The 17,268-nt window shown below is 43.9% G+C and overlaps 1 protein-coding gene across 2 annotated transcripts in view; it reads left to right on the top strand.

Moving 5' to 3' along the window:
* The first annotated feature begins 7,756 nt into the window (after positions 1-7,756).
* The window catches only part of LOC135496392 (genetic suppressor element 1-like), a 66,706-nt gene continuing 57,194 nt past the window's right edge, over positions 7,757-17,268 (top strand). For both annotated transcript variants that reach the window (XM_064785724.1, XM_064785723.1), the window contains exon 1: positions 7,757-10,039. In XM_064785724.1, the coding sequence (XP_064641794.1) occupies positions 8,024-10,039 (2,016 nt within the window). In that variant the 5' untranslated portion in view covers positions 7,757-8,023. The remainder of the gene's footprint in view (positions 10,040-17,268) is intronic.

The following is a 17,268-nucleotide window of genomic DNA, read 5'->3' as shown; positions in this document are numbered from 1 at the left end:
CATCGCTGATCTTGTTTACTGACTAACAACACGTGCGTTTCTTACTTGATGACGTCAGGCGAAGTTACTGAGCTCTGATTGGCTGTCAATGTACACAATGGTACGAACCTACCTGTAAAAAAAAACTCGCTCCCGGGCGACTAAACGAGGCCAGTCCACTGCATCCGGAGTGTAATCACCAGGCGCAGTATGCGCCAATGCCATCTGATGGGACAAGTTGGTACCAATCTAAGAGAGGAGGGGGGCGTCTCATTGGCCATGCCGACTTGGGAGCAGTGAATGTCAATGAAAAGTGTCCTCCTTTCACGTTTTAATTGTCACATCGTCCCAGAGATGGGGGGGGGGGGGTCAAAATTTAATGGCAATTCCCGTAATAGGGGGTACAAGCAATGGCCCCCTTAATTGCAGAGTGGGGGGAGGGGGATGTTCCCAGCCTTTGGGCTTCTGTTAGCCAGGATTCATACTGGTGATGAACCATTCAATGGGAACTCGGGTGAATGTGATCGGGATCGTGAATGAGGAATCGGATATGGATTCATACTGGTGATAAACAGCACAACTGAAGAATTGCCCATTCAATATATAGGGGATTTAAACTCTGACGAGAGCAAATCTCACGGCCGGTGGGGCGGAAATCCGCCATATTGCTGACATCGGCGCCAACAACGATTTCTTTTGACCCTGCCAGAGACTTTCAAAACTATTTCTTTGATTGACTCTGACCCTGTTGACCTCGATTTTTAAAAACTTTCAAAAAAGGCCATTCAAACGTTAAATCAACTGCAAAGATAATCTTTTATATCACTGAGGTATATAAATACGATATGTTGAGAAAAATCTGTACAACTATCGAAATATACGATTACTCGGAACTATTTCGGCTAATCACTTTGCCACCTGCGCGTCCTTGTCACAATTGCGGCGCGCTCGTTTGCATACCGCATATAAGAGGGGAATTAAATCCTCATTTCAGCATGAAAACCTTGACGGTTCAGCGCTCAGAGTGTTTGATTCTGGATCGGCTGGTCACGGGTTCGACTCCCGGTGAGTCTGCCGCACTTCTCTCCTTTTTTTCTTCTTGTTATCTAATCATACATGTACAGATGTCTAAATTTTCATTATTATCATTATCATACCCCGCACCCAAACTTTTAAAACTGCAGCACATACTGATTCCGGGCGTTCGAGTTCTACCGAGGATGGTTCAAATCGGCAGCTGCTATTTTCGAGGATGCATTGGGAGAAAAAAGTATTAGTGTCGGACCGTGAATTTTCCAATCAGAATAAGTGAAATGGTATCCTGAGTTTCAGGCTTTTTATACTCATTCGTCATATCGAGAGGCGGAGGATATCGAAAACCACTGGTGCCTGGATAGTTAAAGGGGCGGGTACGCCGGTCGTTGGCCTATATTTAATGTTGGTCCAATTACATCTAGTTCCTACTTCTAACGCCAATCAACTCCAAGAGTCAGTAGTCACCAAGTTTTCCCGATAGCTGCATGTTAGTTCAAGTTATGTGTCCACTTGGCTTGTCATATGAGAATACATGAAAGTCTATGAGGTAGATGTATTGTTTCGATCATCGCAAATCTGCCTGAAAAGGCAAGTTTTCTCAGGTACCGGTACGGCAGTGGCGTGCGTCTTTTTCATTGAAACGACCTGCACCGACCAATTGCACTATCACTACTATAACTTTAAAATGCGTGCTCCTCCTACATGTAGCATGATCTCGGGCAAGTCACTTAGTCGACAGGCAAGCTAGAAGTTCAGCACCGTGAGCAGAGCGAGATCCAATTAGGATGACGCAATGAACTGACCGGGAGGCGAATTTTTTTTCCTGACCCTTAGCTTTAGTAGCTTTACTACTCCAACACCAGACCCAACCCACATGTGTCATTATAAAAACCTACTATATCCCTACTAATGAAAAAAATGCAATAAAAAACAAAAAGTGCATAATTTTGTGGGTCCTTCCGAGATTCGAACTCGCACCATTTGTCAATGTACATCGCTGATCTTGTTTACTGACTAACAACACGTGCGTTTCTTACTTGATGACGTCAGGCGAAGTTACTGAGCTCTGATTGGCTGTCAATGTACACAATGGTACGAACCTACCTGTAAAAAAAAACTCGCTCCCGGGCGACTAAACGAGGCCGGTCCACTGCATCCCGAGTGTAATCACCAGGCGCAGTATGCGCCAATGCCATCTGATGGGACAAGTTGGTACCAATCTAAGAGAGGAGGGGGCGTCTCATTGGCCATGCCGACTTGGGAGCAGTGAATGTCAATGAAAAGTGTCCTCCTTTCACGTTTTAATTGTCACATCGTCCCAGAGATGGGGGGGGGGGGGGGGCAAAAATTAATGGCAATTCCTGTAATAGGGGGTACAAGCAATGGCCCCCTTAATTGCAGAGTGGGGGGAGGGGGATGTTCCCAGCCTTTGGGCTTCTGTTAGCCAGGATTCATACTGGTGATGAACCATTCAATGGGAACTCGGGTGAATGTGATCGGGATCGTGAATGAGGAATCGGATATGGATTCATACTGGTGATAAACAGCACAACTGAAGAATTGCCCATTCAATATATAGGGGATTAAACTCTGACGAGAGCAAATCTCACGGCCGGTGGGGCGGAAATCCGCCATATTGCTGACATCGGCGCCAACAACGATTTCTTTTGACCCTGCCAGAGACTTTCAAAACTATTTCTTTTGGTTGACTCTGACCCTGTTGACCTCGATTTTTAAAAACTTTCAAAAAAAGGCCATTCAAACGTTAAATCAACTGCAAAGATAATCTTTTATATCACTGAGGTATATAAATACGATATGTTGAGAAAAATCTGTACAACTATCGAAATATACGATTACTCGGAACTATTTCGGCTAATCACTTTGCCACCTGCGCGTCCTTGTCACAATTGCGGCGCGCTCGTTTGCATACCGCATATAAGAGGGGAATTAAATCCTCATTTCAGCATGAAAACCTTGACGGTTCAGCGCTCAGAGTGTTTGATTCTGGATCGGCTGGTCACGGGTTCGACTCCCGGTGAGTCTGCCGCACTTCTCTCCTTTTTTTCTTCTTGTTATCTAATCATACATGTACAGATGTCTAAATTTTCATTATTATCATTATCATACCCCGCACCCAAACTTTTAAAACTGCAGCACATACTGATTCCGGGCGTTCGAGTTCTACCGAGGATGGTTCAAATCGGCAGCTGCTATTTTCGAGGATGCATTGGGAGAAAAAAGTATTAGTGTCGGACCGTGAATTTTCCAATCAGAATAAGTGAAATGGTATCCTGAGTTTCAGGCTTTTTATACTCATTCGTCATATCGAGAGGCGGAGGATATCGAAAACCACTGGTGCCTGGATAGTTAAAGGGGCGGGTACGCCGGTCGTTGGCCTATATTTTATGTTGGTCCAATTACATCTAGTTCCTACTTCTAACGCCAATCAACTCCAAGAGTCAGTAGTCACCAAGTTTTCCCGATAGCTGCATGTTAGTTCAGGTTATGTGTCCACTTGGCTTGTCATATGAGAATACATGAAAGTCTATGAGGTAGATGTATTGTTTCGATCATCGCAAATCTGCCTGAAAAGGCAAGTTTTCTCAGGTACCGGTACGGCAGTGGCGTGCGTCTTTTTCATTGAAACGACCTGCACCGACCAATTGCACTATCACTACTATAACTTTAAAATGCGTGCTCCTCCTACATGTAGCATGATCTCGGGCAAGGCACTTAGTCGACAGGCAAGCTAGAAGTTCAGCACCGTGAGCAGAGCGAGATCCAATTAGGATGACGCAATGAACTGACCGGGAGGCGAATTCTTTTTCCTGACCCTTAGCTTTAGTAGCTTTACTACTCCAACACCAGACCCAACCCACATGTGTCATTATAAAAACCTACTATTTCCCTACTAATGAAAAAAAAGGCAATGAAAACAAAAAGTGCATAATTTTGTGGGTCCTTCCGAGATTCGAACTCGCACCATTTGTCAATGTACATCGCTGATCTTGTTTACTGACTAACAACACGTGCGTTTCTTACTTGATGACGTCAGGCGAAGTTACTGAGCTCTGATTGGCTGTCAATGTACACAATGGTACGAACCTACCTGTAAAAAAAAACTCGCTCCCGGGCGACTAAGCGAGGCCGGTCCACTGCATCCGGAGTGTAATCACCAGGCGCAGTATGCGCCAATGCCATCTGATGGGACAAGTTGGTACCAATCTAAGAGAGGAGGGGGCGTCTCATTGGCCATGCCGACTTGGGAGCAGTGAATGTCAATGAAAAGTGTCCTCCTTTCACGTTTTAATTGTCACATCGTCCCAGAGATGGGGGGGGGGGGGGGGTCAAAATTTAATGGCAATTCCTGTAATAGGGGGTACAAGCAATGGCCCCCTTAATTGCAGAGTGGGGGAGGGGGATGTTCCCAGCCTTTGGGCTTCTGTTAGCCAGGATTCATACTGGTGATGAACCATTCAATGGGAACTCGGGTGAATGTGATCGGGATCGAGAATGAGGAATCGGATATGGATTCATACTGGTGATAAACAGCATAACTGAAGAATTGCCCATTCAATATATAGGGGATTAAACTCTGACGAGAGCAAATCTCACGGCCGGTGGGGCGGAAATCCGCCATATTACTGACATCGGCGCCAACAACGATTTCTTTTGACCCTGCCAGAGACTTTCAAAACTATTTCTTTTGATTGACTCTGACCCTGTTGACCTCGATTTTTAAAAACTTTCAAAAAAAGGCCATTCAAACGTTAAATCAACTGCAAAGATAATCTTTTATATCACTGAGGTATATAAATACGATATGTTGAGAAAAATCTGTACAACTATCGAAATATACGATTACTCGGAACTATTTCGGCTAATCACTTTGCCACCTGCGCGTCCTTGTCACAATTGTGGCGCGCTCGTTTGCATATCGCATATAAGAGGGGAATTAAATCCTCATTTCAGCATGAAAACCTTGACGGTTCAGCGCTTAGAGTGTTTGATTCTGGATCGGCTGGTCACGGGTTCGACTCCCGGTGAGTCTGCCGCACTTCTCTCCTTTTTTTCTTCTTGTTATCTAATCATACATGTACAGATGTCTAAATTTTCATTATTATCATTATCATACCCCGCACCCAAACTTTTAAAACTGCAGCACATACTGATTCCGGGCGTTCGAGTTCTACCGAGGATGGTTCAAATCGGCAGCTGCTATTTTCGAGGATGCATTGGGAGAAAAAAGTATTAGTGTCGGACCGTGAATTTTCCAATCAGAATAAGTGAAATGGTATCCTGAGTTTCAGGCTTTTTATACTCATTCGTCATATCGAGAGGCGGAGGATATCGAAAACCACTGGTGCCTGGATAGTTAAAGGGGCGGGTACGCCGGTCGTTGGCCTATATTTAATGTTGGTCCAATTACATCTAGTTCCTACTTTTAACGCCAATCAACTCCAAGAGTCAGTAGTCACCAAGTTTTCCCGATAGCTGCATGTTAGTTCAGGTTATGTGTCCACTTGGCTTGTCATATGAGAATACATGAAAGTCTATGAGGTAGATGTATTGTTTCGATCATCGCAAATCTGCCTGAAAAGGCAAGTTTTCTCAGGTACCGGTACGGCAGTGGCGTGCGTCTTTTTCATTGAAACGACCTGCACCGACCAATTGCACTATCACTACTATAACTTTAAAATGCGTGCTCCTCCTACATGTAGCATGATCTCGGGCAAGGCACTTAGTCGACAGGCAAGCTAGAAGTTCAGCACCGTGAGCAGAGCGAGATCCAATTAGGATGACGCAATGAACTGACCGGGAGGCGAATTTTTTTTCCTGACCCTTAGCTTTAGTAGCTTTACTACTCCAACACCAGACCCAACCCACATGTGTCATTATAAAAACCTACTATACCCCCCCCTCTCCCAACCACCAACTACTCGCCATCATTGACATTGTGTGCTAGCCAACTGCTTCTTTGGTCAACTGCCATGATGGCATCATCCTAACTATATACCCCCCACCACCCAACCACCACCACCCGAGTCTTCTCGCTCACCAGCCCTATTAACAAAGAGCTCCCTATCAAGGCCTGAGCCTTCATCATATTAGCTTTACTACTCCAACACCAGACCCAACCCACATGTGTCATTATAAAGACCTATGAAGACAAAGGTGTAAATTCAGGGTTTACTGTCGTTTCGCTACATTGCCAGTTCGCTACAAGTCGTTTCGCTACATGATGGGTACGGTCGTTTCGCTACATGGAGGACGTTTCGCTACATGGGTGGAGTCGTTTCGCTACATGGATGTAGGTCGTTTCGCTACATCGTAGGTCGTTTCGCTACATGGATGTAGTCATTATTTTTTCAAGTTTGTGCTAAACTCCGGGCTAAATATCTGTTGTGAATTTAGGGAAAAAATGCTCGAGTATAGTACAATTACAGATTCGTCTTCGGGTAATCATCATCATCATCATCATCATTATTCAACTCGAAGATGCACAGATACCACGTCTTGATTGTGGGTTCCAGCCACGTCAAGCACCTTCAGCAGTACCAAGCCAGATACTTCCCCAACCTAGGTTTCGACAATCGCGCGACTGTCGTGCACTTTGACGGCATTGGTGGTCGAACAGCATATGACGTATTGCAAGAAGACATTGACTTCAGGGGCTATGATCACGTGCTGTTTGCGATCGGCGGGAACGATTTATCTATGTGCCCCCAGCCGATACAAGTCTTCAAGCGACTGAAGAACCTGGTCGGCAAGTGCCAGAAGCAGGGGCCACGAGCAAGCATAACTTCGCTTATGGAAAGATTCAACACAAGCAAGAGTCGCTACAGAGTCCCTGAGAAGTACAACAAATGTGTCGCCAAGATCAACGCGTTATTGAGAAAAGATAAGAGAATCGACTTAATCGAACTTAAGTCTGTCCACCGGCAGTCGCAGATGAAGAGTGATGGTGTGCATCTCAACGACGACGGACAACATAGACTGGCACGAGAAATCCGGGGCGGTATCCTTAGGAGGCGCTAGGCCTTTGGTGCAGCATTAATATACGGCCCTTTTCAGGGCCCTCAAAAAAGTAAAAGAGACAAATGTGCATGGCCTACAGATATTTCTAAGCAAGTAATAAAAATAAAGAAATAAATCGTGCAATTCTGACCCTATAGCAGAGAACAATATACCAACTTTTTTAGGATTTTAACAAAAAATGGGGCCGGGCGTTTTTCGTAGGGGCGGGCGGGGACGATCACCAACTCTTTTTTTTATGTGGCCTAACCCAGGCCAGGACGACAAGAACCCCTTGCGCGCCATCAAACCGTATAAGTTTTTTTACCGGCAGTCACCACCGGGAATTATAGTAGGGTAAAATAGAGTAAAAATAATGACTACATCCATGTAGCGAAACGACCTCATCCATGTAGCGAAACGACTCCACCCATGTAGCGAAACGTCCTCCATGTAGCGAAACGACCGTACCCATCATGTAGCGAAACGACTCCACCCATGTAGCGAAACGACCTACCATGTAGCGAAACGACCGCCACATGTAGCGAAACGACTTGTAGCGAACTGGCAATGTAGCGAAACAGCCTGATACCAAATTCAGAGCTCACGTCACAACCAGGGACAACTTCAGCAATATCCGTCTAGTTAATAGTTATCTCAGAAGGGGTCGTTGCCGTCGCCGAGCATGCTGGGATACCCAGATGTTCAAACTAAAGATGGCGGCTACGCGTGTGGTTTCGCGTAAGATCACAAAACAATGTGACTTTCTGTAGGGAATATAAGGCCGTTTTTGATGATAATCCTGTCAGTGACTCATCTTTGTACTGCTATCATGACCACATCGATTTTAAGTCCTATAAATGCTCTGGATGCGCAAAGACGGTGATTGTTTACATTGACTTTTTGTTCCTATGCATTTGTATGCGCTGTGTATGATCAGTGTACATTTTGACAACAAACTGTGTAGGCCTATGAGGATTTGTCCAGCAAGATGAGTCGTTCTGTGTGCTTCGTTTGTGGCAGTTATGGTGCTAACTGCACCTTGCATATCCACCCAAGGAATGGTGGGTCTTTTTTCCCGTTTTTGGAGCATCATGACCCTCCAAAAGGAGCACCAAGACCCTCGCCCTCGGGTGAAGGAGCAGTCCGGTCTTGCAAAGTTTGTTACAGTTTCTTGAATCAGCAATGGGAGGGTTTCGAGAAAAATAAAACGCCAACAATCAAGCGATTGTACTGGTTAAAGAGAACTGATGACGGGCAGTATACTGGCGCCGAGATGAATACACAGGGAGAGTACGCCGCCTTGTTATTTGGTCTGCATCACCACCGGTCTCCTTATAATAGTTACGGTGATAATCGATCCAATCAGATTCCGGGAATGATGACGTATCGCATGGATGAAGATGACAACAGCCAGAGTCCGCCCCCTATGCAAAAACCTCCCTTCGATCACAATGGTGCTCTGGATTTATCATCTGTTGCAATGAAACAAGAACCGAGAGTAGAGAAGACACACCCCAGTCGTAAAATAACCCAAGAGCCTATTGCACATGATGGCGATGCTGGCAGCTCTACTATGGTCTGTTTCACATGTGGAAGAGTCCAGCCTTCAACTTCTGCAAAGTTTGTGTATTCACGGAAACAGACTGATGCAGTGAAGTTTTTTCCATTCCTTGAGAGGCTTCGTCATCCCCCTGGAGCGATGCCTCTTACAAAACAAGGTCTGACACGTGTCTGTAGCTCTTGTTGGAAGTCACTCCAATCTCAGTGGAAGTCGTATGAGCTCGGGAACACTGCAGAGGAGCAGAGAGTATACAGGTTAACTAACCCTGCAATGGACATGATGGAGGCAGGAGCGCTCACTCCCAGTCCAGTAAAATCTCCTGCAAAGTCAGAAAAAGTAATGCAGTCAATTCAAATGATTGAGGAGGCCTGTTACATTTGTGCACAGGCATATCACAAAGATACCCTCAAATTGCTCTATGCCAAAGAACCTTACAAAGGAATCATTGATCCCATGTACTTTCCATTTGTCTACAGTTTGAAGTGTCCAATGAAGGCTCGGCCCATTGACTCTGATGGTCGAGTCATGGCCTGTCGCACTTGTTACAATTTGTTAAAGAGTCAGTGGATGGCTAATGAGGACGGGAATGTTCCTGTGGCTAACCGTACTTATCGCCTGCAGCAACGCTTTACTGGAGATCTAGATGATAAATCTGCTGGTAAAGAATCCCGAGTCTCTGACCTAAACGTCACCAAGCCCCTGAATATACAGATCTCAAATGCGAGTAGCCCTGGACCGTCTGGACGTCATTCTCAAGGTCTGTTGGCGATCGCAACGCCCTTGCCGTACTCCGAGGATCAGGCGTCTTGGCACGGGGAAGACAAATTATTCCTTGCAAATGGAAATTCCAGTCGAGGTAGTAATGGTGAAAGGAACCAAGTGGAGGAAAAGATGAAGTCGTGTTACAATTGTGGTATCAAGTCTGCCGTCTCAAAAACTCATATCGTCTCTGCATATCCTCTGAAGAACAGCCAAAGTACAGCTGATACAGTACCGTTCTTTCCATTCCTTGCTAATGTTGATGCCGCGTCTGGTGCCAAGCCTATTGATGAGCGAGGTAACGTCATACTGTGCCGCTATTGCTATCATAGTTTCGTCTACCAGTGGCACGCATTCGAAATGTCCCAAAAAACTGGTGATGGCAATCGGTGGCTTCGGCGATACAATACAACAGAGTTTGTTTGTTATTCTTGCACGTCACTGACCAAACGCAAACATGTTAAAGCTATCTGTATCCGGAAGTACCCACAGTTACGTGGGGCGCCGCAACCAGAGGGCGCTATTCTAATGGATGAGGGAGCGAATACGATAGTTTGTGTGCCGTGTTTGAAGAAGTTACGAGCTCGTGATGAACCGGCCCAGGTTGTCTTACCTCCCAAGATGAGGAAGGAGAAATACAGAGATGCAGCTTGGCATGGTTACCAGGACTTCACCCAGGACCAGGTCAGTACAGATTTATTCAGTCTTCTAGTTTCAGGTCACCATTCCTCTTCTGCATGTAGCTATTTGCTTGATTGAAATTCATTTTGCTGGTGTGAATAATCAGATGGTTTTGATTTTGAAAAACTGATAATTTAGCATACATTCAGGCCCTAAGGCCAGGTGAAATTTGAAATATTTTTCTCGTCGGAACTTTTTCCTGACATTGGGGCAGACATTTCATTATGATTATTATGATCTAAAACGAATTTTTGTCACTTGGCTGCATCAAAGGTCGACAGTCTCCACATCACTAAGTGATGATGTGTTCACTCTGGCTTTAATCCAGTGAATTTCACAAATCAGCAAACACCAGCTGTGACCGCTATGGCTGTAAAATAAAACATTGAAAGGCTTTTCCAAGTCGTGAAGGGTAGTCGATAAATTAATAATAACCATGTGTTTCAAACAGCTTTCTGATGATGATAGGGGCTGCCGTGAATATGAAAAATTGATTTTGATGAAATTAGCTGTCAGGAATCTGTATATATGTATGTTACCGTGAATAGCTTCCTGTATTGTGGAGAAAAACAATTGAAGAAGATAATGTTTCACATGTTCATACATGTAAGCATATTCTTAGACACGATATTATAAATGTACATGTAAGGTATGATGTATCATTCTAACAATAATGAGCTATGTACATGATGACATCTTTGGTCAAAACGTGCCCATTGAAAACACACTCCAAAGTTTTCAAACACCACGGCCCGCAATTCTTAGAAATACATGAAATGCAAAGAAGGTGTGTTCATTCTCTTTCAAAGCGACAGCACACCTGGTCGATCGACCAATTCTTCTTTCTGTGAAGAGCGTGCCGCAGAATTCTTTTTGTGTCTCTCGACTCAGTGGTGGCAGACAATGTTTTTAGCATCAATGGTTACAGCCCTGTATTGAAATTGGGCCCAGCGCTCTGAGGACGGATGTTATTTGGGGCGACCTTCCTGAAGTTGAAATCCTTTCGTAGTAGAGAAGAATACACATCGCTGTCATGAATTAATGAAAGTGATGAAAAACCAAGTTCTTGAAATGACGTTCTATCTCATTCAGTCATGTCAGTGGTTCACGCTATCGTGGTAAGGCTGTACATGTATTTTGTTACATGCATACATTGTATTGTAGTCAAGGTGATTGTCACACCAGGGATTGAAGGGAAGAATATTATTAGTAATAGTACTTTACTTGTACTTTCATGACATTAGAGCTCAACAAATTCTATTCTTCACTCAGAAATTTTATGAAATAATATGTTCTCTCATATCAAGTCTCTCTGTCAGCCTTTCGCCAGAAAAGATCAGACATATTGCTCATTTTATACACAAAGAGATGAGATATACATGTACATTTGTAGACTGCGATTGAATTTTTGATTTTTGCCAGCAGCTAAATGACAGATGAATCGTTTGATGTCGATGATCACAAAACATTTCAACATAAGTATTGATTGAACTGATACAATTGTTGCTTGATGGAGTTCAATATTGGAGATGGCGCGGGGGCTTTTTATGTTTGTGCATATAATAATTGATAGCTTGAGCATACAAAAATGTAGATGCTTTCTTTGAGTCTGATAGAATCATATTACAATAGTGAATCGATTTGTGGAGTTTTGATGATGGTTTTAAAATACGTTACCTGTGTAGTGTCAGAAACAGATCTGTGTCTGGTAATGTACCTGTCATGCATCATGCTTACATTATTCTCTTGGGCAACAAAGGCAATGCCCTGGCATACCTGGTTGGCCTCAGTATTGCCTACTTGCCCTCAAATTTTTGAAAGGCGTACATGGTAACATGGCCTCCGAGCCACTTGCCTACTTCACAGCTTTGATGCCCTCTGATTTGCCATGATACAAAAAACTCACAGCCATGACAGCATCTGTCGTAGTGGGACTGGCCATGACAAACTCACAGCCATGACAGCATCTGACTGGCCATGACAAACTCACAGCCATGACACCATCTGTCGTAGTGGGACTGGCCATGACAAACTCACAGCCATGACAGCATCTGTCTTAGTGGGACTGGCCATGACAAACTCACAGCCATGACAGCATCTGACTGGCCATGACAACACTTCTTGAGATGCACCTAGACCTTTTGAGGTTGATTTGTGATGTCATACATCGTTGGTCAAGCAGATCAAGATTCTGTTTCATCAAGATTGCAGTTAGAATTTTACTGGCCCTTGTTACACTGAACAGTCCAACATCTACATGGACGCAAAGAATTCCTCATTCTTGTGTTGAGTATTTGGCTTGTTTTGTTTGAACAGCATAATCTCTACATCTCGGCTATTTGAATAGTGAAACACAAGTGCCCATGCTTTATGGCATGGTGTATTTTATCAGTCATCTAAATATCAGGCTGTAGTGGATGAGATACTAGATATAGTGATTGTGTCTATTATGTGAGTTGATAACACGATAACCTCGATTCCACACTGACAGCAGCCATCTGGAGGTTCTACGCTGGCAGGTGCAGCATGAACCAGGCCACGAAATATTTTTTCCTCTTTTCAAATTTTTTTGTTGGTCTTCATCACCATGAGCTTCGGTAATATCGAAACAAGGGAAATGGCATGCAATTGACATCTTGGACTTGAGCAAGCCCTCTTCAACCATGTCACCCCCAAAAACAAACTTTGAAGATCCAAAGGGCTGTCCATATTTCAGTATAGATCTAATACTAATCTTTGAATGTTTTCATAGACGGTGTGGTGAGAGAAAGGGACTTGTTTCTTTTTTGTTGCTTGACCTGTTGGTCCAGCTCGTCAAGACACAGTGGCAGGGCCTGGTCACCTAACTTTAAGTGAATTCTGGTTGCTCCTGCGTACTCCATAATGTCTACCTGCAAACGACAGCGATTATTCTGAATGACGTATTGAAAATACGCCATTGGTAAGTCCAGATTGAAGTCCAACAGCATCTGGGCACAACATGGAGAAATGGCCATTGAGTAAAATGGAGGGCAGTAATCGTAAGCTATCGATCTGGGACACGCCAGATGTGTTTCGATTCAATAACTTGACGTAGCAGGGCTCGATCAAACATCTACACAACTCATTGATTTTTGATCACCAGTTGGCGAGGAAATATTTTATGGACTTCTCAGTTAACCCTCGAGTGTTGAGAGCGGGGTCTTTCTTCATTCTGGGTAGAACCTGGAGTTGATATCTAAACTAAATGAACATTACAATGTAGATATTTGGCGAAAATGGACTATTTGTAGCTTGCAATAGGGCAGCGGGAAAATGAACCAACGATAACATTGTAAAGAATCTGCTTGCTCGAAGCTGATTGCTCGATGAAGAGAAGGAATATTTTCATCCGATGATGTCTCTTTCCAGCTTGCTTCTTGTTGTTCACCAGCTTGGTACATGTATTGTGGTTGTAGGCCTACTAGGCCTCATCATTTACCGTAGGCCAACTCGGCACTTATATGCATTTGTGATTTGGGAAAATCTGTCACAAAGACCATTGAAAGCACGCACATACCAGCTGTGAGTTATTATCCATAAACTATTGATTGTAATTTGCTTGGTCTTTGCTGCCTCTGGCCATGAAAGACCTGTGATTAGCAACGTGGTGCGCTGCATTGTCTCTAATGGCACGACTATAGAACTATAGAGATAACGCTCTAAGAGGTGATTTTATGATGTGTTGTTGCCATTTTAGGTTTAATACAGCTTGTGCAATTCAAGATCTTGAAGTCAGACTGGCTCCGAAATGACTTGTTTGTCTGTACTTTCATGATGACCATTTTCAAAAGATGATTTGGTGTTCCTTGTTTGTACACTAATAGTTATGTGTAATTCATCTCAGTATGTTGTCTGCTAAAAATTATAAGGCCCGCTTGCTGTGCGCGCTGAGTATCCATCAATATCGTCTCTACTAGTAACCAAATCATGCTAACAGGTTGCTTGTAGGCCTAGCACCAGATCGAGGTTCCTGGAGTAACCTTAGCAGTCTAACAGGTAGGCGAGATCAAAGCTTAGCACACCTGGCCAATACGATATGTGTTGCAGCTGAAGATGACAGTTACTGCTAGTGCATCCTTTCCTGTACACATTTAGATTCCAGCTCAAGGGGGCGGTTCTCAGTTGAAATCAGCACTGCCTCAGGTCTAATCCAGACTGGACCTCTCTGTAGTTGTGAATCTTGGGCACCTTGGTTACAGTGTACCATTGTTTAGTCAATAATGCACCATACCTGGTTGTGGCAGTGGCAGCCATAGAAGCAGTCAAAATCACCTTAGGAGTTTCGTTTCTGGTGTTTTAGATAGAAAAGAAATTGTTGATTCCTCACTGTCAGTTTTCAGGGCTCGGGATAACCCCAAAAAAGTGTCTTTTGAAGCATGAAACTTGGCCCAAGACCTCTTAGGTTAGAAATCTGTTACAACAGGACTCCTGAGATTTTGTCAAGACTTCAGTTTGACTCCCAAGTAAGAAAGTCTAGCTCGAGGCCCTAAGTATTGATTGTCTGACCTTAGACAAACTCCATTTTGGTAATGGTAGAGCTGTCATATTTTGCCCAAACTTCCACTCGGTGCCACAATTTGGCCTGCATTTTCCCCTCTTCCCTCGCAGTGTTTGGTGAGACAACCAATACCTCCAGTTTGGTGTCCATATCAGTCGTTGTGTGGACACTGAATCGTCACTGTGACCTTTACATTGTGTGTTATTTTCGGGCGTTTTTCCCTTCTCTGCAATCACATATTCACCTGTGGAACCAGTCCATGTTAGTCGATGTAAATGATTCCAGTTGTAGATATCTCACCTCTCCTGTGCAGACCTCCGGTCGGGCCTACTTGTATTGTAACAAATATACAAACCAGCAGACAGGTGCGCAACTTTTTCCTCTTCACAATCAGTAGCTGGGCGGTGAAGGAAAGAAGATGTTCGATACAATGATGTTTTTTCTCGCTATCCATGTTTGTGAGGTGTATTCTCAGTGGGTAGTTTGTTCTAGCTTATATTTTGTAACTTGTTTCCTAGATATTGGGTCCTTCTTGCTGAAATGACTGCCTTCATGCAAGGGGATGAGCGTGCGAACCTGATGTTTGCCTTGGGGTATCTGAGGATATTGCCCTGCTTGTTTGGACTGAAGATGTTGGAGGCTTCTTGTTCTTCATCTGTTGGACCTTTTGTCAAATTTTTGTTGCATTTTGCCATTGGTTTATAGGGGGCCCAGGGGTACCTGTCCTGAATTACTGGACTTACAAAAAAGATCACTTTTCAACATGTTCAACAGAGACACCTGCTTGGCCAAGTTTGAAAAATGCAAAATATTTCAAATTGCATAGTCTCTGCGTTATATACAGTGATCACTTCATATATTGACCGCCTGTTCCCACCTGCCTCGTATGTTCCCTTACTCCCTGCACTTATTTGTCATTGGCAGACAATGCGGAGGTACTCGTACACTATTCATTCACGATATACTGTGTAATTTGTTTGAGTGACAAGTGCCCTCCAGTTGTGAACTCTTCCTTGTGTTTGAGTTGGTTGGAGAGGTGTGCTGCCGGTGCCAATGGGCCGGTATGCATGGAATATTGAGTGTGTACAATCGAATGGAGCTAGTCCAGACAGTCGCTCCAGTATACATGTCGTTGACTTACACTTGTCAATGTCCAACAAACAAGTGATTTTGAATCTGCCTGCGAATTTGGAGTGGTAATCACTACGATCTGCGATCATGGCCACTTGTGATCAATATCAACCCAGTGATTAGACTTTTCAATTCAAGTTGCCAAGTTTACTGTGGCAGTCCAAGGGTTAATGAGGTTTTTCAGATGTCTAAAAGGTCAACTTTCTGCTCATCTCAATGTACTAACACACACTCTCAGCGTCAAGACAAGACCTATTTCTCTAAATCTATCGTACAGAGGCAAATGAATAAAAAGAGGTCTCAGCGTTTTAGTTTGCTCTCGCAGCTGTTCGGCTCTTATGATAATTACAAAGAAATAGCGATACAGTAATCGCTGGGATGTAATACTGCATATAGAAAGTTGTAGCAAGTAACAGGATCAATAGGAGCGGGATGGAGGGATGTGACATAAATTGCAGCCTACATGGCTGGCTGATGCAGATGTTTTATTGAGCTGATGAATTAGCTCCAACCTTTGTGAATGTGTTGATCTGTACTCAAGATGGCATTGATCAGTCATGCCTGCCATTTGGGACTTCTTTCACCAATCAATGGTTCTTTTTTCACTTGACGTACATGCATGTACATTGCTTCAAGATGTCAGGCATGACGATCTTCTCACTTTGTCCTACCATCTGGTTAGTAGGACTACATTGAGTAAAATCTATGTAGATGTGGGTTTTGTACTGGTACACATATGTGACTCGCTCTACCAAAACTAGGCGCTTGTCGCATCTGAACTTGACAGGTTGATACGGACTTGTTGTTCATTTCCCTTTTGTAGACCTTTTGTGAAATCTATTACAAACTGATTTGGTCACATTTCACAAAAGGTCTACAATAGGGAAATGAACAACAAGTCCGTATCAACCTGTCAAGTTCAGATGCGACAAGCGCCTAGTTTTGGTAGAGCAGGTCACATATGTGATTCTTCTCCAACCCTGTACACTGCAGCCACCTTTAGAAAATAAAGAACCCGACTGGCACCCTTGGTCCCCCACAAGATAGGCCTATCGTATAAGCCAAAGCCACTACACAACGTGACTCAGTGACTGGATGCGCTGAAACTGTCATAAAGGGGGAAAAGAGTTTTGGGAAACTGCGCTCACATGAGTTGGTGGAAACACTCTTTACTGGCCTGAATTGAATGTGAGTTCATGAATTAACATACCCTTGAATGTTAACTGCTCCATATCACACTGTATTGATTTCATGAATCTAATTTGATAAGCACTGATTTCTAATGGCTGCATGTACCATCTGGCTCCTATAGTTTTAATTGTGTGCGTTAGGAAATTAATCATGAGATGTAAGGGCATATGCCGCAGTCGACAGTGCGGTATGAATATGATGATGTCCTTGGGTCCTGTGAGCCACAATGGTTTCAGATTGATCTTGTCCGCTTATGCCCAGCTGCCTAAGGAACAGTTGCACATTCATCAGGATCACCTTGATGTGTACCTTCCTTTGCACCCAACTTATCACAGTGGTCAACCAAGATGTCACCTTCTAGCGCTTAAACAGTGATGTACAATGTGGTGGA

Source organism: Lineus longissimus, chromosome 11 (assembly GCF_910592395.1).
Source record: "Lineus longissimus chromosome 11, tnLinLong1.2, whole genome shotgun sequence".
NCBI lineage: Eukaryota > Metazoa > Nemertea > Pilidiophora > Heteronemertea > Lineidae > Lineus > Lineus longissimus.
The sequence above is the reverse complement of the archived record's forward strand: the minus strand, read 5'-3'. Positions and strand labels throughout refer to the sequence as shown.